General features: G+C 44.3%; 1 protein-coding gene across 3 annotated transcripts in view; it reads left to right on the top strand.

The window, feature by feature from the left end:
- The first annotated feature begins 70 nt into the window (after positions 1-70).
- NME7 (NME/NM23 family member 7) overlaps positions 71-21,849 on the top strand; it is a 151,159-nt gene continuing 129,380 nt past the window's right edge. The window contains exon 1 of one of the 3 annotated variants that reach the window (XM_090056239.1): positions 71-199. In XM_090056239.1, coding sequence (XP_089912365.1) covers positions 197-199 — 3 coding nt within the window. In that variant the 5' untranslated portion in view covers positions 71-196. Of the gene's footprint in view, positions 200-417; positions 561-21,849 lie in introns of those variants that run through there. The other 2 variants (XM_090056230.1, XM_090056248.1) reach the window with 2 other exon arrangements.

Here is a 21,849-nt window from a genome sequence, read left to right as displayed (position 1 = left end):
GGGGAGGCGGTGACTTCCGGCCAACAGAAACGCGTAACATCACCTCCCTTCTTCCCCTCCGAGTGCTTCCGTTTCCGGGCCACGCGGCTCTCCACCAATCACGCTCGTCGGGGCGGGGGTTGCGTTGCCTGGAAGCGGCTTGGCTGCAAGCGGTGTCTGTCCGAGTCGGGGCTGCGCCCGCTGGACCACGGGGACCATGGTGAGCGCCGCGGGGGCGGGGGGGCGTCACGGGGCTCAGCGGGACGCCCCCCGTCCCCGCTCCCCCGCGGGATGGTCCGCTCCATCCCTTGGCTGGAGGCTTCCCTGCCCCCCTCCCGCGGGGGAGAGGGCTGTACCACTGCCGGGGGTGGGGCGTACCACTGCCGAGGGCGGGGGCTGCCGAAGGGGGCGGAGGCAGGCGGCTCGAGGGCACCCTCTGCGTCACGGAGTCCTCTGTGACGTGAGTCCGCCTCTTAGTTCGAGCGGCCGCGATTGGCTGGAGGAGAGCGGCGCCGGGTGTTCTCAGGCCCACCCCGAGCCGGGCTCGGCCGGGAGGCACCTCGTGACGTCATCCAGCCCGGGTAGGCAGGACCAGCATGTGGATGATTTCGGGTTCTGTTCAACCTAAGTTTTAAAAAGTTTTCACCCAAGACCCCCCGCATAATCAGAAAGGTCTAACTAATCTCCAGCCTCAGTTTCCCATGCTGCATCTTGAGGCCAGTGTTCCGACTCGTGCCCCTTCACTGCAGGGCTGGATCAGGCCCGCAGCAGACTCCATTTCCCAGTGTCCCCTGCCTGCGTTGCTGTGGCTGGTTTCTATGGAAACACCAAGAGCGGTGGGGCCATGACCCTTCAGGGCCAGGGTTTCCAAGCTGCACCAGCAGGGCGTGTGGCTGGGTGAGGAGCTGCTTCGGGGCTCGGGCTGCGATCTTGTGACGGTGACTGCACAGGGCAGAGCTGTGATGCACTGCACACATGTCCCAGTGGTTGGCAGGTGGTTTGTCCACCCCTGCCCTACAGCCATAGAGAAAACCCCATCTCCATCCCCTCTGTAATCACCCTTCAGGTATCTGAAGCCTGTTGTTAGATTCCCTGGCCCCCCTTCTCTTCTCCATGCTAAATACCTATTGGCTAGATTCCCCCATGTATTTCAAGGCAAGAAAGTTATTTTGAAACCTAGTTTAATCTAAATTTGACATATGTCGTTACAAGTAGTCTTTTTGCTACTCCTTTGGATGATTTTAATAAAATTCATAAGAAGAAATAATTGTTATGATATTTTAGCTTTATTTTTTCATGCTGTGGTTACAGTCCATTGCCAATAATGCTTCTAAACCACAGCGACAATGGAAGTTGCACTTTGATTGATGTTGGTTGGCAGAAGAGTCTGATACCATTTCGAGACTGAATTACTTTTCCAGAAAAACAACATTCATCCTCGGGAGCTGGGCAAAGTGATTTAACTTACTGATGTTAATCCTAGTTCTTTCAGCCTGTCCACATGTTACAAGGCTCCTTTCCCCAGTCTGTGCAGGAGAGTGGCAGTGATTTGTGTCAAATTATATGGCAGTGTTGAGTGATTCCAATCCGACTACATTTGAAACACTCTGCATCTCCTAAAACGAGGAGACGTGGGGCAGCACATGACAAAGAGATAAAGTACTGTACTGGGGGAGCAGGAAGGATCTGTCCTCTCAGGCCTGAAAGTAATGCCAGGGCAGAGCTGTGCTTATGTGTGTTTTAAAAGTGAAGGTGTCTTGTGTGCTGAGCTCCTAAACCCTGTTGCTCTTTGTCTGTGGAAGATGTCTACTGTGGTCCTTGTAGGCGTTCTGTTCCTGTTTGGTGTGGGCAACTAGAGAAGGGGAAAAGCAGGGTCTAGTCATGACACTGGATTGGGATTTAAGAATCTGAGTGCACAAGCTGTGGCCAGGACAGTCCTGAGCACACTGCCCATCTGGTCCTGTTCATGTACTCCAAACCTTGAAGTATGTTTGTTAGGCCACCCTTAGGTTGCCCCCGGTGTCCACTCTGAAGCATACTGGAGATTGAGAGATCTTCCTTATAGTGGTTTCACTGGCACGTTTCTGGGCTTGCAGCATGTCAGGAGTGAGTAGGCAAGGGTGTGCTTAGGACTGTCCTGGCAGGGGTATTCTGCTGCCACAGCATAGAGATTTAAGAGACTTGTGTTCAGTTCCTAGCTCTGGCAGACTGCCTCTGTGACCTTCGTCATGTAATTTAATCTACCATGTATCCCAATTCTCCATCTGTCTAATGAGGATAAGAGTTTTCTCCCTCGGGGCTCTCACAAAATAAAAATGTATATATCGGTTCATACTTGCAGGGTGTACTCATAGTTAGGGCCATGCAAGTAATAACCTCAGGATGGAAGGGCTGGAGCAATATCAAGAGATCACCTGGTCCTCCAGTGATGGGTCTGCCACCCCCTTTCTGGGTAGCCTGTCATAGCAAATTAAACCAACTTGATTCAGAAAATGGTTTTTCACTATTGTTTTGTAACAGCCTTTTACATGCTGGAAAACTTATGTCTGCCCCCTACCCTCAGTTGTGTTCTAAACTAAACAAATCCAGTTCTTCCTATGCTTCTTCTTGGTCATACTTTTCAAACCTCATCATTCCTCTGAACTATCTGCACTTTGTCCACTTCCCTAGAGAGTGGTGATCAAAACTGGATGCAGTATTCCAGGGGTGCAGACAGATGCAACAGTTGAAATGTTTCAAATACCTTTGAAGCATTTCAGAGGGCCATCTGGACAAACATACATGCCCTGTGCAATATTCCAGAAGTGGCTGAAGGGCCCCAAATTAGGACCTCTTGAAATGAGGTGCTATTTTAAAGTGTTAGAATTTTTATTGTGTGTTCATGGAGGTAGGGGACCTGTAGGACTTCCAAAAACCCATGGTGCTCCACTCTCCCTTCTATCACAACAGAGGAAGGGAGAGCTGGGTATTCAGACCACTGGCTGTCCAGCTATTCACCCTACTCCCAGGGCCCCTCTTCCCATGCCAGGTGCTCTAGCCCCAATTCCCTCTACTTCTCTGCTTGAGGGAGAGGAGAAGAGGGAAGGTACTGGGGATCTGAGGCTAGAATAAATGCAGTGGGTGCTCTACACACCACTGCCATAGGCCCCTTCTCTCTTGCTGGAGCTATTGGTGTGGGGAGCACTCTCCATACGAGGAGCACTCCTGGCATTGAAGCACACTCCCTGTGTACAGCCACTCTGTCCCCCCCGCCCCCTAACTCTCTATCCTGTACCCATGCCACTGCTGGAGCTTGTCTCTCTAGCTCCCAGTCTCCTCTATTCATTCTCAGGAGAGGGGAAGAGGAGGTGTTCAGGGAACTGAAGGCTGGAGAGTGGGGCACCTGCATTACCACTACAGATCCCCTTGCCCTCACTTCTATGCTCCCAACTACCCCCTATTTCCCTACATCTCTGTCCCTACAGCTTCTTTTAGCACCCTCTGGCTTCAGAAAAAGCACACATAGCTGCAGCAATTTTGAAGCATTCTAACTATGGCTGAGAGAGACAAGATGCAGCAAACGGTCAAGTATGTCCCTGGGCTGGAATACTACCCTTTTGAAACATTTCCATGCATTATACACTAAAGCCTCACCAGCACCAAGCAGAGCAAAATACTTACCTTCTGGATTTTATGTGTAATACTCCTATGTAATACATCCAAGGTTTGCTTTATTTGTGTTCTGTTCTAACCGCTAGGTTCTCTTATGTAGGGCTGCTGCCTAGCTAGCCAGTTAGTCCCCATTTGTATTTGTGCATTTGCTTTTTCATTTCTCAGTGGAGGACTTTACCCTTGTTTTTATTGCATTTCTTCCTCATGATACCAGACTATTTTTCCAGTTTATCTAGATTATTTTACATTCTGATCTTGTCCTCCAAAGTACTTACAACTAGGGATGTAAATATCATTAAAAAAAATTTGTTTAACATCCTCTAATTATATTGGTTAAATGGTTAACTGATAGCACATGCATAGTTCTGACCAAGGGGTTGGGGGGCCCCAGGCCAGCGCCTTGTCTACCCTACCTGACTACAGGGGAGGGCCTGCAGATGTATGCCCTGGAGCAGCACAGAAAGCTGAGGGCCACACACAAACTCACTCGGATGCAGCTGCTACTTGGAGTTGCTCCCCTGTCAAAAGCCCCAAGGAGCAAGGAGGTGGTGGCAAGCTCTGCCACACAACATTAAACTGTGGGCGGCAGCAGCAGCAGGTGAGGAGCTTTCCCAGCCCACTGTAGCTGCGGGTGCGCTGGGAGGGAGACAGCAGATGAGCTGTGGGTACTAATCCCACCTTACCTCTCTCCTTCCCCTCTTCCTCACTCCTCCCTCCCTGCTGCCTTCCTGTTCCTAAGGCACCTCATGGCTTCCCTTCCCTGCTGGACTGTGCTCCATGCTAAACATTAACTGGTAGTACAGTACTGGCACAAATATATTTATTGTTTAAATGTTTAACAGTTTACATCCCTACTTGCAACCCATCCCTATTTTTGAACTATGCACACATTTTTTAAAAGGTACACTATTCCATTATTTCTGCAATTAAAAGAAGTCTTTGAATAGTACAAGCTACTTGCTCTTCCTGCCTCCTCCCTCCAGTTTGCAAACTACTAAAAGTACTGTTCAAGTGCAGTTTTTGGAGCAATTGTACACCCATTTCATAGTAATTGCATTGAGACCATATTTCCCTAGTGTTTTTGTAAGAATGTCATGCAGGATTGCATCAAAAGCCTTTCCCAAGTCAGAATGCATCACATCACTGCTTTTCCCTTAGCTATTACACCAGTTACACTTCCTGAGAAGGAAATGAAATTGGTTTGAAATGAATAACTCTTGGCAAATCCATGCTGGCTATTTTTTATCATGTTAACCTTTAGATGCATCCAAAATGATAGTTTAACAATTTGTTCCAGGATCCTTTTGGGTATTGAAGTCTGTAATTCACTGCTCTGTAATTTACCAGGTCCTTCTATTTTTTCCCCTCTCTTTTTAAAAATGGCTTTACTGTTTGCCCTTTCTCCAGTCCTCTGAAATCTTGCCTGAAAAAACAGAATTATTTCTAGTTCTTGAAAATAATAAGGCAATGAGGCAGAATTTGCTTTGACTAGTTACTTAATTTCTTATGATGAATTTATTTGGACCTTATTGACTTAAACATGTGGAATTTGTCTAGTCTTTAGCACATTATTTTCCACTTCTGGCCCATGGCCTTATCTATCCTCTTGTCAAAATTAATTCTATTTAAGCATCTGGTTACAATGAATTTTTTCTTGCAAAGCACAACAAGGCATTGAGTACCTCAGCCTTCTTGATAACATCTGTTGTTTACTCTCCTACTCCATTGGTGAATGGACTAGAATTCTCTTGTGTTGATAAATACATTTTTCTCATATCTGAGATACTTATAGAATATGTTCTTTTCTGCCCCTCATAGTCCTACAAGCCACCAGGTCCAAAACATGGCCTCTTTGGTGTAGATAGTGTGAGGCCAGGCCAACAAATTAGAAGATGATGGAGGAAATCGCTAATCTGTGGAGTGAACATACAGTTTGAAGCCCATGTAGCGTCTTAGCTAAGAGGTAACTGGGTATCCATTGTATACCATGTAACTCAGACAGCTGGTCCTCTTTTAAGTGAAGGTTCTGTTGGTATATCATTAAGGGTATAAGCAAGTGAACAGGTTATGTGGAGTCAAAGTGTGGATGGGAGGAATTAGCTACGTTTCAGCTGCTCTTAGTAATTATTTTCTGTGTCCACTCCTCCTCTTCCTCTTCCTTCGTATGGCTGATGTAGATACAGAACAGCAACTATAATTTTTTATTTAGGTGGTTCAGCCAGCCAATTGCATCAGGAACAGCAGAGTGTATCTCTGTAATACCTCATTCATATTTGTGGATTAGGCATTGAGTTGTATGTTCCATGGTCTGTTCTGGCTGACCAGTTTCACACTGAAGACTTCTTCACCTTCCGTTTGTGCGTCAAGTATCTGCATCTCCCATGGTTTGCATGGATCTGGTTTCGAGTTGCCTATGAGCATCATGGGAGATCAAAGCCAGAGACTTTCTGCATTGCATCTATCACAAGATGTTTATTTGGGTCTTCCTGTGAACTCCATTCAGTTTTCCAAACTTCATCAGGGTTGAAATCAGTCAGTGAAGCAAGTTGTGCAGGCCATGTTAGAAGTCCCTGTTACAGTGCCTTAGAGCTGCTAATTCAGCAGAATGTTGGACCCCAAAGCTCCATCCCAACTCCATAGCTTCTAAATTGGTAGACAATTCAAAAGGACCTCTTGGGGAAAAAAATACCAAAGGAGAGGTTGATTGTCAATTACACTGGATAATGACATCAGTCCCTGTACAAGCCACTACCACCATTAGCATAGGTGAACTGAAGAAGGGGTTAACCACAATGAAGAAACAGAAGGCAGCTGGTGGAGATGATATCCTCCCAGAATTTCTTCATCATGTAGGCCCCAAGGGACTCCAGTGGATGGTGAAACTGTACACCAAAAGCATGGCGGGAGTTGGTGATCATAGCAATACCTAAACTGGGTAAGCCAATCAATGGCCCGGAAAGCTATAGGCCAGTATCATGCCTTTGCACAACCTACACGCTCTTGGAATGTATCATCCTCAGGAGAATCAGCCTGGATTAAAGGTCTGACGCTGAAGTTCGCAAAGATCATACCCTGCCACCAAATGCTATGCCTGATGTGGACAATGCTGAGCAATAGGTGGTTGTGTGTCCACCTGGGTGACAGAGTCGCCCTGGTTCCTTAGTGGTGGAATGCCACAAGGTTCAGTACTTGCACCAGCACTCTTTAATGCATCCATAAGTGATATGCTGCCAACAGAGTTGCATGTCCACTCCTATCCCATTAGTTTTCTCCCCTCAATACACATTTTTCAGCTCTCTCTGATCTGTTCATCTGTCCGTGCCCTAAAATGCTAATCATCACAATTTTCATTTTAAAAGCAGTTTTTCTAATTAATATTGTATTAAAAATGTAATGTTTCTTCTCGTAGATGCTGACCTTGTTCTGCAAAGCAAATTTCAGTCTGAAGAGAAAGGATTAGGTTGTGAAAATAATGGTTTTCTGATAGACTTCTACCACAGCATTGCTTCTGGGCAGCAGTATAAACAGACTTATGTTGGTCTTAATTAAAGCATTTCCAGAACTCCCTAAAGAGAACCTATTACAAACTGTAACATGGCTATAGGAAGACAGCTATAATTGGATGAATTTTTCACTGGTCTTATTTATAATTAGGGACCTACCTAAATCATGGTTTTGCAGATTTCTTGGAAACTGAAAAAATGCATTGTCTATAATAGCTGGGAAATCCATCATTGGCTGTGATTTCCCATTAAATCAATCAAAGAAAGTGTTAGTGACATAGACTGAGTGAAGGTGCTCTCTGCCAATCAGCAGTGAGGGGCAGAGCCACCTGGGCCCCTCCACCAATTAGTGCAGGGCTGCCATGTAATGCCCACAACATTTGTTCTTTGCACCATGAGCTGGTTGTGTCCCCCCATGACTTATGTCTGTGACTTATGTCTGTATTTATAATGCAAGAAATGTTCAAAACATCTCTAAGGTGGACTCAGCCCAGTCCTATGTACCCAGTACTTTAGGAATTGTGATGGTTTGGTTGGAGCCAAGGCATATGTGAATTTTGTGATGGTTTTTCTAATGCTGTCCAAGCATTTATCTTTCTGTGCCTGCTTTGGTTTAAAAGTCAGCTAGTATTAGAAAGCTGTCTGAAATGTTACCATTCAGTGACCAAGAAGATGAACCCCTAGATTTGGTGAAGTGGTTGAGTGCAGGACTGGATTAACCCTTTTGTAGGCCCTAGGCAAACAAATTTGTGGGCCCCTACTCAGTAATTATAATATGTAATATAAGCACAACTCAGCCCTTTCTTCACTTAGCATGTGCCTAGTTTGCCTATGTGTTAATCCAGCCCTGGTTGGATGCATGTGTGATATTGTGTCTGTTGTTTCTAGTACAGTGGTAAATCCCCTTGAAGTGGGGTAGGCAAAATGGTGGATCCGGCCAGCAGCCAGACTCCAATTTCCAGCAGCTTCTGCCTGCATGGCTGGAGCCAGTCTCCATGGAGACCTCAGCCACAGCTACACTGTGGTAGTGCAAGGCTGGGGTTGCCCCAGCCACGGTAGGAGGGAACACAGCAGGGCAGGGCAGGGGGCTGGTCCGGAGCCTCTACAAACTTGTGGCACGGGCAGCTTGGTTGGGGCTGGAGCACAGCCATGATCTGCAGCCTGCACGTTTGAGGCAGGGGCACGCGGGCAGCAGATTGTGGCTGTGCCCTGGCTCAGGACCAGGCTGTCACCCCTGTAAGGAGGCAGGGCAGAGCCGCAATCTGCAGCCTGTGTGCAGGATGCAGTCACGGCTGTGCCTTGGCCCCGGACCAAGTTATCCCTGCAGCAAGATCCCAGCGGGTCCGGAGCAGCCTCCTGCCACTTGCCCTGCCAATGTGGCTGGGATTGGTCTCCATGGTAAACCCAGGCTTGTGTTATCACAGTGCAGTTGTGGGTGGGGTCTCAACCAGCCCCAGCCATACAGGTAAGGGCTGCTGGGAAATGTAGTCCCCTGCTGGCCACATCTGGTCCAGGGGTCATACTTCGTCCACCTCTGCCCTAATGGAATCACCTTTAGTTTGTCATCAGAAGATGAGTGTCTTGTTTACTTGGCTGTTGTAAATAATTATTTTTAACAAATTCTATACTTTGGAGTAGTCACAGTCAGAGACAAGAACAGGGACAACAGGAACAATGTAAAAATGTACACTTTCTTTTTGGCAATGACTGTTGTACAGTTTGAATCTGAATGGTAGATTCAGGTATAGAAACATGCCTTTCAGTAGAAGCAAGTGATTTATTCCCAGGTCTTTCAGCCAACAGTTTGCAAATGTTCTTTGTGCTAACACAGAGCTTTTACAAAGTCAGTGGGACTTTATGTAGGGGCAGGTGTGTGCTTGCATGCAAGCACTTATGGATACTCAATGCCTTCATTTTCCCTTTAAGAACTAACACTTCAAAGGGCATTCCAGTAGGTTCATCTTCAAAGGACTCAAGCAAATATTGTTCCCAGGAAACTGAGGCAGCACACAGAGCCAGACCTGTTCCACTAAGAAGGCTCTGAAGAATGAGTCTACTCCACTCTGCTTCAGTCCTTGTAAAACAAAGTGAAACATGGGCGGGTGGGTCCTCCTTTTGTCATCATTGTAAGACCAGGTCACAAGAAACAGTGGACATGTTAGAAAAGTAGGTGCATTCACATTTGTTCAGAGACTTGAGCAGAATGGAATAGGATCACACTTAGGCATATAAGTGGACTTGGGTCTCTGCTAGGTAGACTAGGACCTGGCCTACAGAGACAAAACAATTTGTCCAGTAACACACAGGCCAAGAAACTTGAAGATGATGGAGGATATAGCTAATCTGTGTAATGAGCACACAGTTTGAAATTCATGTAGCATCTTAGCTAACAGGTAACTGGGTATCCATTATATACCAAGTAACTCAGATAGCTTGTTCTCTTTTAAGTGAAGGTTCTGTTGGTATATCATTAAGGCTAGGGACAGACATTACACATGTCTGGTTTAAGTGATCAGAAACTGGTTTAAACCTGTAACAGAACACAAGTTCATTGCACATAAACCAGTTTGAAAATGGCTGAAACCAGTTTTAGATAAATCTGTTTGAATTATCAGATGTAATTCATTTGGGTCAAACCGGTTTATGCAATGTCTGTCCCATACCCCTTGCTGGTTAAAGTTAAACCAGAGTCCGCCAGGATCCTGGCATGCTCTCTGGGCTGGGCAGGGCTCTCTGCTCCAGAGAGCTGGGCTGGCCTCTCCCCTTTGCTCCCTGGCTGCAGCTTCAGCAGAGATTACGGGTACAGTGGGGTCTGCCTGGATTCCTCCTGGTCCCCCTCCCACCCGTCACCATTCCCTGCTCAAGCAGGGTTCCCCCTCCCCTCTGTCTTACATAGATACCTCTCAGCATTAGCTAGCATACCACATGCTGGCTATGTTCATTCTGTGGGAGACCGGACAAAGGCAGACAGTGTAGTGTTGTCTTAGGGCTTTTTGGAGCTAATCAGCAGGTAACTGGTAATGTCCCTCCATTCCTTCCTTGGAAAAAAGTTGTTTAAGAAGAGCTTGAACTAATGAGAGAAGCTTTTGTTTTCTTAATGGGCTGATAAACACTGAGTTAAGGGTGATAAACACTATGTTATCAGCTCCCTGCTGGTGGGGAGCCCTCCCTAATCAGAGCATCCTGCCAGTGCCTGGCCATGTCTCCCTCAGGTCTGCACTGTGAAAATGAAAGGAGGACTGCTCTAGTGACCCCTGTTTTCTAGTCTGAGCCACTGCAGGCACGTGCCTGCATTTCTGGGATGTCTATGCTGTTACAAACTAATTTAGCCTAGCCATGGTAGACTGACCTGCAAAGATTGAATCAATTCAGGCTCAGGCTTTTTGAATGTCTTTCCCTAGCCCAAGTGTATAGGCAAGTGAATAGGTTAAATGGAGTCAAAGTGTGAATGGGAGTGTGAGTTAACCACATGTCAGCTGCTCTTGGTAATTATTTTGTGTGTCCACTCCTCCTCTTCCTTCTTTCATATGGCTGATGTAGATACAGAACAGCAACTATAATTTTATATTTAACATTATCCTAGAAATATTTTAGCATATTATTCTCTGTAAGCATTTTGTTAGTCCCAGTGATTTCTATGGAATTTAAGTCCCTATGTCCTTAGCTTTATGCGGACATCAGAATAGAGTTCTGCACAGCACAGCACATATCTGTTGTGTTGCAGGATGTTAGAGCTTCCACTCTTGTTATTCTGATTACACTTGTACACCTCTAAAGATGAGGAGTGAGGTAGTAATTTACCCTAATGATGCTCATGCAATTCTCTATTCTGAGGACTTTGCAAAATGCCTGTGCAGCACCTTTTTCATGCACTAGTCACAAATAAACCTAGAGCATTGTAAAATTAAATACACTCATTGTATCTGCAGCTCTTTACAGAGCTTGGAATTGCAGCATGGGTACAGATTGCATGCCTTTGTCTCCCTGGTTAAACTGCCTAACCTGAAGCAGGGGACATGATCATTCCAGTGCAGTTGGGAAGGGGATGTACAGTGCATTCATATATTTTTCCCCCTAAAAAGTAGGACTCGAGGTATACATGTGTTTAATTCTATCCCTACACACACAAGAAGTGAGCATGAAGAATGTATTAAGAAACTCCACACTTTTAGGCAGAAACATTTTAATTTATTTTGTTAAAAATCCTGATCAGTGGGAGCAGAGAATTTCTCATCTTGCTAAAAATCCAGAGTTGACTGGAGGCCATGAAATTCTTTGGTTTTGGCTCAGGAGGTGAAACTGAAGGTATGGCGCATTAAAACAACCTTAATTTCTTCACCAGCAAGGTTGCCAAAATCCCTTAGAAAAAGGATATTAAGGAAAGGGGAGCAGCAAGGTATTGGTTGTATTCTTGCTTCTGCTTTTTTACCTGTGACCCATTTTAGGATATTTTTCTAAGATGACTTTTAACTGTAGTGTGTAAGAAGAGGTCTGTGTATACGATCTGGAGCAGGGGTTGGCAACAGTTTTGGATAGAGTTCCAAAAGCACGTGCAACCTCAATTTGTAAGATGTTGGCCTGCCAGGGGCATATGGTGGGGGATCCACGAGGGGCCAATCTTTGCCTTCCCTCCCACCCCTGGCTGCTGCCACTGCTGCCACCAACTTCTTCGGCCGCTTGCCACACCCCCTCCCCCCGCCACCGACACTGGCTTCTGTGCATCAGGGGGCCCCAAAATTATTTCTTGCAGGGGACACCAAAACACTGTGGGCCAGTCTTGCACCTTCCCCTGCCTGATCTGTGCTCTGCTTTCTGCTCACCGCCCTATCTATTGCTGTGCTTCCTGTCCCCTCCCCGATCTGCCATGTACCATATGCAGAGGCTCCTTGTGCTACTTGTGGTATACGTGCCACAGGTTGGCCACCCCAGGCTAGCTGGTATAGATTAGCATAGCTCCACTGAAGAGTTGGCTCTTTGTCTTCATCTGCAGCCTGTAAAATTGTTTGTTTGAAAGAATACAAGTATATAGCTGTTTTTCTATAATTGGGTTTTTATTATGCTCAAGTCCATGTACTCATGTTGTGGAGCTGCTAGTTATTTTTTAAAAATATGGCACTTTTGCTTTTCAAGGGTCTTTCTGAGAAATATATAAAAAGTAAAGATAGTCTTTTTTTTGTTTGAGCAAGCTTAGACAGGCCTCAGCGCTGGATGAGGATGCTGGTGGTAACAGTAGTATGTGAGTCACCTTTGCCATTTCCTGTTCTCAGTTAGAAACTCCTGTGATGTAGCTAGCTGCAAAGTGGAGTTCCCTAACCTAATGGCTTTGACTGCTGTCTGCAGCATTTCAGTATGGAAAATAAAACAGTATTGACAATACTTTAATTCCCCCTGAAAAAGCTCTGTTTCCAAATAAGAGCTATCACTGTGGGCTTTAAACTGCTCATTGGTTGGTAAATCTTCACATTAAACACTGAGGGTTCAATGTGGTTTCTTGCTGAACTAATGTGATATAATATTCCTGGATTTTCCTGCAGACTGGCAGGCCACATACTCCATATATAGAATATGAGGATAATAGGCCAGATTCTTTGGACTGTGTAATTAGAAAACTATCTGGTGAAAAGTCATAGCCTTTTCTAGCTCTTGATGCCTCTCTGATGAACCCAGAGAATGCCAAGAATGCTCTCCTGTTATGTTTGCCTCACTGACCCACAGAAAATGACCTCCAGTTATTCATTCTGGGTCAGATGCTGTAGACTGTGTGAGGCTACGTGTCAAAGCAAGTACTACCCCACATAAAGTCAGCAGGATCAGGATCTATGTGACTACACACTACATACTGCACTAGCCAAGTCATAACTTCAGCTCCTCATAAGTTGCTGCCCTCTGAACAAATAAGTACATCCAAAATTATGGCTTTTCCAAGTGATGGAGCTAAAAAAATTAAGTCCAGGAGACAATATTCCTGAATATCTGATGAGATTAAATCCCATGCTAATAAATTCCTCCTCTGTCGCCTCTAAGTTGCATCTTGGAAGCTCTTCAGCTCTGTATATAGTTCCTTATTTTTAGCAATGTTGACAGGTCTTTTCTGTTTGCTTTAGATGTTGTGAGTAACTGAAAGAATGGGTTAGCTGTCACTGAAAGGGAAGGAGGCTTGTGGAGTTTGTTGTTAATTGGCAGTAAGAAACTGCTTATTTATTTTAACATGGGGGTCTATTGCCAAAGCCAGCAGTTTAACCGAAAAATTGTTCTAGGCATATTGTGTTTATAAGTAATGATATCTTATCCCAGAAGTTGGTTGTTTGATGGATTTTCTGTATGCCCTGCTCAAAAGCAAGATCTGAATGCAATTATATAAGTCATCAGTGGATGTGTCTACATGTGCATTTATGCTGGCTTAAATTTAGTGTGCAGTAAGTTACTGCACAGTAAGCAGGAATAGGCTGGGTTGTATATATGCAGGCATTAAAGCCCATTAATGCTGTGTGTGGACTGATTTGGGACTAAAGTTACTCCCAAGTCAGTCCACACACATACAATGTTACTGTGCAGTAAGGCGTTTATATGTGCATTACTGCGCAGTAACTAATCAGGTGTAAATTTGATTCCTGCATGATGCATAAGCTGCCATATTTACTGCACAGTGTGGATGTGCACATGTAGATGAGTGCGTATACTGTGTAGTAATTTTGGTTACAGTAAATGTGCACATGTAGACACGCTTTGGAGGTTGAAAATGATGACCTAATTATGGGCAAGAGGCAGTTAAACTGAGGTGAAAAAGCTGATGAAAAACTTAAAGAATAAACCGTTTTCCAAATGTATCCATTTTATACAGAGAACAAAAATACTGAGCCCATAAAAAGTTTTAATAGCTGTAAAATTGATTGTTTAAGAAGTAAGTTGCCAAAAAGTGACAGCAGTGTACTCTACACAGATGGCATGTTTGGAATGAGATCACTTTCTTATTAATTCCTAACCAATATTGCACAGTTAGGGTATTAGCCAATTGACAGTGCTGCTCAGCCGCTTTGGGAATGAAGAAAATAACAGAAATATGGCATGCTGGAGCCTGATACCATGAGATGCTCAAGAGTTTTCTGCCAGTTCCCATGGACATCAGTTGAAGGGCATATGGGACCTTGCAAGAAATGGGTGCTTAGGCCAAAATTTGTAGTATTGGCTTATCTCAGTTGTTGTCTATCCCGTACGTGTCAAGTTGAGCACCTCAAGTTTTCTGTGCCTATTGAAGGCATTGCAAAGGATGTGTGAGTTAATATGGAAAATGTTTATGGCCAACATACTCCTTACCATCAGTAAATATGGGGAAAACAGAACAGTTAGCATCTCTTATGAGCTTTTTATGGTCTGTCTGGCTTCACACATGCAATCTGTTGAGCAGAGGGAAGACAGCGGTGGTTATGTCTCAGCTGAAGTAGATGGATTTTCTTACCCTGATCAGGAACTATTAAGGGTGGTGAGATCCTCTCTGAAGAGAAGGAGGAAACTTCATAGAAAGAGCTGATGAGAAAGAGACTAACTGAGCCTTTTCAAGCAGGTTCTGGTTTTAATTTTCCTTTAGTTATTCCATTTTAAAAAGAAGTGATAAACACTCAGAGCTCTATTTGGAATCAGGAGAAGTTGTGAGTTCTGAAAACTTGGACTAAAAGCATGCCTCTACAGGTGAAATTAATGCAAAGCTATAAATTCTGGTGAGGCACCGTGTCTTTATGTGTGCCTGGGACCGCAGTATGTTTTGCTGGGTTGTAGGGGCCCAAGGGAGGTCAAACTGTCAGCCTGGGGCTACTCTGACCTGGCTCAATGTGCTACAGAGGGGCTTGCTGTTGATGCACATTAAGTGATGCCACCGCAGCATAGTACTTGACTAACCTACAGCATAGTTAATTAGTTTCCTGTGGCCTAATAGGGCCACATTTGTAGATGTTAAGACTTTACTGTGGAGCTAGTTAGGCAGCTCTGCAGTAAACATCTCATGTAGATGCACCCAAAAGAGCCTGCCCTAAAACAAAGTGTTAGGGGACAGTCTTCTCCATGAGCTCTCAAATCCTGCTTAGTTCTTGATCTGCAAACACCTACCATGAGGCATTGTGCTTGGTACAAAGAGCAGTTATGGGAGTGCTTACCCAGGATGGTAATCATGGTGCTTGCAGGATTAAGTTTTATTGTTACTCATATCTCTTTGTTTTAATGGCCATAATGTGCAAGAGGCAGGTATGATCCAAACACTTCTGTATTCTGTGGGTGATTTTTAATACACAAACCTGAGGATTGTGGCTTGAGGTCCTTTCTGCAGCTCCCCTTCCTGTTTTCCATCATGTCAAATTTTTCTTGTTGTATTATCGCTTCATAACCCCATCTCAACATATAGCATGTGTGGGGCTTTTTGTTACTCTTTCTTGGATTAAAGGCCATTGCATATATGGCTATATATGTGGCCCGAAGATGCAGGAGTCCAGATGAAGGTTACCAAAATTAACAACGTAATTAACATAGCACAAGCTAAAAGAAACTTGGAAGTAAAACAACTCTCAAACTAGGCAAGCCCCTGTAGTTCACAGATACTCTAATGTTATCATAGGAGCAGTGCTGTGGCAAGGAAATTTGGTGCCTGGGGCGACGCCCACAGCAGCAGCCCACTCTCACCCCACACACAGATCTGGGATGCACATGCCTCCCTCCTTCCTCCCATGCTTGCCCAGGATTGCATGCAGCAGAGGGAACTGCCCTCCCCCTGTCCCCGTGCCCCCCCCCGCAAACAAACCACTCACAGCTCTGTCCCAGATGGGCAGCACCTGTTGATGCCCCTTCGCGTTAGTGCCCAGGGCAGTTGCTGTGCTTGCCCCCTGCCTTGCTACGGCACTGCATAGGAGCTTGTAGAGACAGATAGTATAGCCAGAATCAAAACAGAAACTATAATACATCTATTAGTAGCTATTAAACAGAGATGTTTCCTTTGGCATCTCTAAACCAATAATGGTGGATACCAGGGAGGGCAACAAACAGAGGATAGATCACTTTAAATATAGCTTGTTCATTGCTCGAAGCCTGGTATGCCATATATTAGCTCTGTGCCCTTTCCAAGGGCCACTCCCATTCTAGTCTTCTGCCCAAGGTGCTCCTCTGCCTTCTGTTCCCAGCCCTTTGCTCCCTAGTTGATCTGCTGCTCTGCTTTCTGCTTCCCCCTCTTGTTCTCTCTGCCTAATTTGCTGCTTTGTTTTCTGTTTCCTGTACTGTCTGCCACTGTGCTGGCTGTCCCCTCCCTGACTTGTCATGTGCCACACATGCAAGCTGCCTGTGATACTTGTGGAACCCATTCTGCAGGTTTGCCATCCCTGCTCTAAAGCATCCATTCCTGACACTGTTGGAGAGCGGATACTGAGCTAGATGGATCATCTGGGTTTGATGGACCATTGGTCTGACCCCATACGGCACTTCTTATATGCTTAAGTAAAGTCCAGGGTTGATGTAGTTGATCCACTTAACCCTTGGCTACATGTAGTTTGATATCTTGCATTTAATCAGGACTGAGCACAGGCCTCAAAATACTGATTAACAACTGGAGAAGGATTACATGAGAGGGAGACAGGCGATGACTGGGTATTAAAGAACAGTAGTTGAATGTCAGAATGAACAGACACGTTTCATTTAAATGGATATTTCTGTAAGTCAAAGTACATGAAGCCTTGAATAAACAGAGGCTAGTTTAGCCTTTTGATACTTCTCTGCTGAGATGCCATAATGGCTACACCTTTAAAAACATGAATTATTCTAAAACTCAGCTTTTTGCTTTTCTGTGATGCTAGTAATACTTTGCCTTCTTCTGAAACCAAAGCATTAACCTTCAGTAAACCTGTTTTTTAAATTTTTGAGGAAGCAGGCACAAAGTGAGAGAATTAGCCAAAAGCCATGCAGGCAAATTAGTGTTGGATGTGGGAATGAAACACGATATCCCCTGAACAGTCAATTATATGGAGAGGCAATAACTGTAAAAGGTGATAAATGTAGTGGAGTAGTTTGCATAGTCAATCTATGGAACTGAGTACAACAGGCTACAAGTGAGGGTGAGAACTTACTATTGAACTTATTATTCTCAGCACACAGGGTGATTAAACACAAAAGGCATACACTCTTCTGTTCTGAGACCCTTAATTTAAATGACCAGGAAGACAAAGACATTTCCCACTTAGGCTAGCTCTTCCAAAATTGTCTGGCATTGGACTACTTGTCCCTTTTGAAGTATGTATCATCAACATGTTTGAAGAGAGGTCACTAGAGCAGGCCAGAGCTCTCCACATTAACAACTATTTTCATATGCGAAGAGGTCTTGGCTGACAGCATCCTAGTCCACATCAATCCACAGTTTTTAGAGTACCTGAGTAAAGTTGATTTTTCATCTTTGACATTCTCCTATCAATTTATTATTCTTAGGGGTAGGGTTATGTTATATACTATTAGGGGTAGACTACTATACGATTTTGCTACTATCCATACTGCAATTTCTTGAATGATTGGTGAGAAATTGGACAACTCATTTGACTGCATTGTGTCCACTAGGTGGAGCCGTATTACTTGCAGAGAAAGAACTTTCCTTAGATTTGTTCTAATGTCTGTTACCAGTTGCTGTGCCTGACTTCTGCACACATGGTGCGTGTCTTAATTGTAACAACTTTTAATATAACATTTCATTATCTCTTTAAGTCCTCAGACAGTATGCCCTGCAATGCAAAGGATTGTCCTGCATAGTTTTTTTCATGCCTGAAAGTATACCTGGCTCTGTTTCCTTTGAGGACAGTGCCAGTTGGTTAGAAGTGAGGGAAAAGACCTTTTCTTAGAAAAAGAGGTCAGGGTTTGAAAATGTACATAAAATCTAAAAAGCCTGGATCAGGAATGAAACTTTCCTAAAGTCTGGAGCTGGAGAGTATACAGGGTTTTATCCTAACTCATCATGGAAGGGCATCCAGCCTGTATGCCAGTGTTATGGATGCTTAGGGAGGAGGGCACTGTTTAGTTATTGGGCTATGGGTAGATTTGCATGGGTGCTGTTTTTATATGGGAATTATAGAGACTTTATTTGGAGGGGGGGGCGGTTTGTTAATCTGCCCCCAAAACCCCAGGCCCCTTGTTTTTGGAAGACAGAATGTAGAAAGAAAGGTTTTTCTGAAGTCATGGCTGACTATGTGACATAGAGTAAGTCCTATTGGGAACATAGTGTCCAGGAGGTTTCTGGTGTCAGCTGCCTCATTCATACCATCTCCTGGAATGCCATACTTCTTGGGTGCTTTATTTTCTAGAAGGAATTTGTCACGCAGAGTTAGACCCCAGGCCATTGTAAGGGCGGTAGCAAGATTTATTTCTTTACTGTAAGTAGTGCCTAAATCAAGTGTTGTGTCCATTTCAGAAACCTCACAAGCACTTGCTGCTTCAGGCACAATAGCTACTCAGCCAGTAGTTTTGGCTGAGAGGGTTAACACTGGACTCTGCCATCTTGGCAGCAACCTTGGCAGCTGCATGGCATCCACAGTGTCTCCAGGCTTGCTTCCTTTTCAGCAGAGAAAGCAGGTTTCCTGCTTAATACATGCACCTCAATTTTGGGGAGCTGATTGGGGGTGGGGGGAAGGTGCATGTTGTATATGAGAAAATACGGTATTTGCATTGATATAAGGCAAGAGCTTGACTGGAGAGTGAAGAGGGAGAGATTCATGCAGGGGAGGTATCGTTTGCTCACAGAAGAAATGAGTTCAGCAGTGACCTTTGATTGTGGAGGATAGAGATAGGTATGGGATTATCTTGTGCAAGAATTTTTTTAACTGCTAGCACAGGGGTAAGAACTCTGTCTTCTGTGCCAAATTAATTTTCCTATATGGCATAAAACTCTGTTACCATAGTACTTACAAATCATGGTCAGGGAGCAAATACTGAATGTGAATATGGTCCCTACCTGGTTCTGTCATTCTATGTAAGCACATTGTCTTCAGTTGTTGATACAACCCTACTGCTGTGAACATCCTCAAGTTGTTGGAAAGCTACTTGGGACCCATCTTGACCTCCTGTTTAATCTTAGCTTCATCCTTCTTCATTGTGGTTCTAGAATAGCACTTCCCAAGCTGTGGTCCATGTACTACTTTCTTGGGGGTGTTTGGAGACCTGGCAGGTGTTATACTGGCTGTTGTCTGTTTCTTACTGTTTCTCCATGTTTCCAGTTCCTTCCTTGGAAATAAGACCTTCAAAAAGCAGCTGGGAACAAAAATGAATCAACCTAGCTGGCTCTTATGGCCACAGCACCTTGTGGTCTCTAAGTACATCATAAATGTTTGCTAATTAAGGCTCAGGACCCCTCTGTGGAATAGACTGATATCAATGTATGATTTTACCGATGAGAAATCTGAGGAACAAAGAGGCAATGTTGTCAACTGTGTGATTTTTGTTGCTAGATTTTGTAAATTTGGCAGGGAGTCCTTGCCTCCAAATGTGCACGTTATGGATCCTGTCTCAGTTGACTTGTGGAATATTTGATAAGTTGTCTGGTGACTTTCTGGATGACTTTTAAATAGGGGTCAGCAACCTTCAGCCCACAAAGCTTGGATATTGGTGGCCTTTCAGCATCAGGGAATTTTTATGGCGGGCTGTATGCACATCGGTGTAACAGTGTGGATAAGTGGCAGTTGGGTTAGAAATGCTCATGCTTTTGGCCTGCCACTCCGTATAGGTTGCCTGTCCCTATTTTAAAGGGTCTGCTTAGCAACATCTCTTCACTTCTAGAGGTTTGTGTGGAGAATTTATTTTCGACAGTTTCCAATATTGTAGGGGACTTTGTGTTTCAGAGGTGCTGAGCATCAAATACCAGACTTGAATTCATTAGGCCCTCAGCTGTTGTGTGGATCTCCCAAAACAGTCCACCCAAGGGGCCACAAGTGATATTGATGGCAAAGTTCAATGTCCCTGTCTACTGATGTACCTACCCATGCGACATCAGCCCAGTTTACCTAGAAGAGAAGGCAGCCCAGTACAAACCGCAGTGACAAGTATTCTGTGTTCTAGGATTTAAGTGAATTTATAAGATCATATAAAAAGAAACCTTAATAAAATTAGCGTTAAAGAGCTGATTAGGATTAGCAAGATTTAAGTGTGGTTGTAATTCCATTTTGCTTCTTTTTTTTTTCCTCCCCGTCTGTCCCCAGAATAATTTACTTATTTGACTGCTTTATTAACAAGCAAAAAGTTGAACAAGTTTTATCATAAGTTTTCATTTAACTTGTCATCAGTCTGGCTGTATAATAGAGAATTTATGGCTGCATAGTAGTCTGCATGGTGTAGTTTGTGTTGGCTAAAATCTGGCTGAAGTTAATCTACAATGTAGTTAATATTTGACCCACCTCTGGGTAAAACAAGTATTTTAATTTCAGCACAAAGTTTTGGCAGGAGCCCATCTAGTTTAAAGAGTGAAGTGCAGAACAAGTGCTTTTGCCAAGTGCCCAGAGTGGTGAATCAAAGGAGTGTCACAGAGCTGTTCATCTACCACATAGGGTTATAAATCTTTAAGAGGTCATTATTGGGTTCTGACTGAGCAAGGTAAATAGAATGTGTGTTCTTTGGAGCCTTCCTGCAAAATACTTGGTGCTAACGCTGGCCGGTATCAGCTGGCTGAAGGTCACTGTTTGTCTTAGTGATGGTTAGTTCTCGTTAAAATGCTTCTCAAAAGATTCTGAAGACCTGAGACACCGTAAGCATCCAACTAGATTTTAGCTGGAGCATTTCTGACAGCAGCTGATCAGCCCTACTGACCATTTCCTTTCCCAGGCTCTGGTTTTAGATGCTCAGTTTTCTGAAACGTTCACCTTTTGCTCTGAAAATTTCCAGACTTGGAAGGTGAATATTTAATGGCAAGTTTAGAATAAAAGTATGCAAGTAAAAAGGTCTCGTATGTTAAGGTCTGAGCAGCTTTTCTCCTAACACAGCTGACAACTGAACATTGGGAACTGGCAGAGGAACAGGCAGTAGAGAGCAGAGAAGTCCCTTTGAGCATAAACATAAATGTGGGGTTTGATTTGCCCAAATATCAAGCCATTGTACATGCATGAAACACCATTTTCAGTCAGGCTGTGGTGTGGCAATAGAATGTGATGATGAAGCAGCCCATGGTGCCAAGGTCCTGGTATCCTCAAGGAGGCTCCACGTGGATGTAGATGTCTGATTCCAAGAGCAGGGCCTCAGCATTGAATGATGAATGACAACAGGACTTCTAGCTTTGACCTTGCCCCTAAGCCACTTGCTTTAACTGTGTTAGTAGCTGAAGTCAATAGTGGGCATGTCTACATGTTCATTAGCATGTTTTAGGTAATACACATTTAATCTAGTACCTCCATTGTGAGGTCTTAGAAAAATGCACATTAGCTTATTTTAATGCGCATTAGCTGAAGAGCACAGGAGTTTTGTGATGCTATAATGCACGTTAAAATAGGCTAATGCACATTAAAGTGCACATGTAGATGCAGCCAGAGTAACTTATGTTTAAGGGAAAGATTCTTAACCAGGGTTCAGAGGCACCCTAGGATGCCATGAGATCCTTTTAAGGGTCCTGTGCAGTATTGACAGAGTGGTGTGGCACCTTTAGGGACTAACTTGTTCAGAAAGATGTGAACTTTTGTAGGCTACCGCCTAATTCATCTGACACTATGAATATTAGCAGTGTTAG

The sequence above is a fragment of the Crocodylus siamensis genome, chromosome 1, assembly GCF_052110815.1.
Source record: "Crocodylus siamensis isolate JL-2025a chromosome 1, ASM5211081v1, whole genome shotgun sequence".
Classification (NCBI taxonomy): Eukaryota; Metazoa; Chordata; order Crocodylia; family Crocodylidae; genus Crocodylus; species Crocodylus siamensis.
The sequence above is the reverse complement of the archived record's forward strand: the minus strand, read 5'-3'. Positions and strand labels throughout refer to the sequence as shown.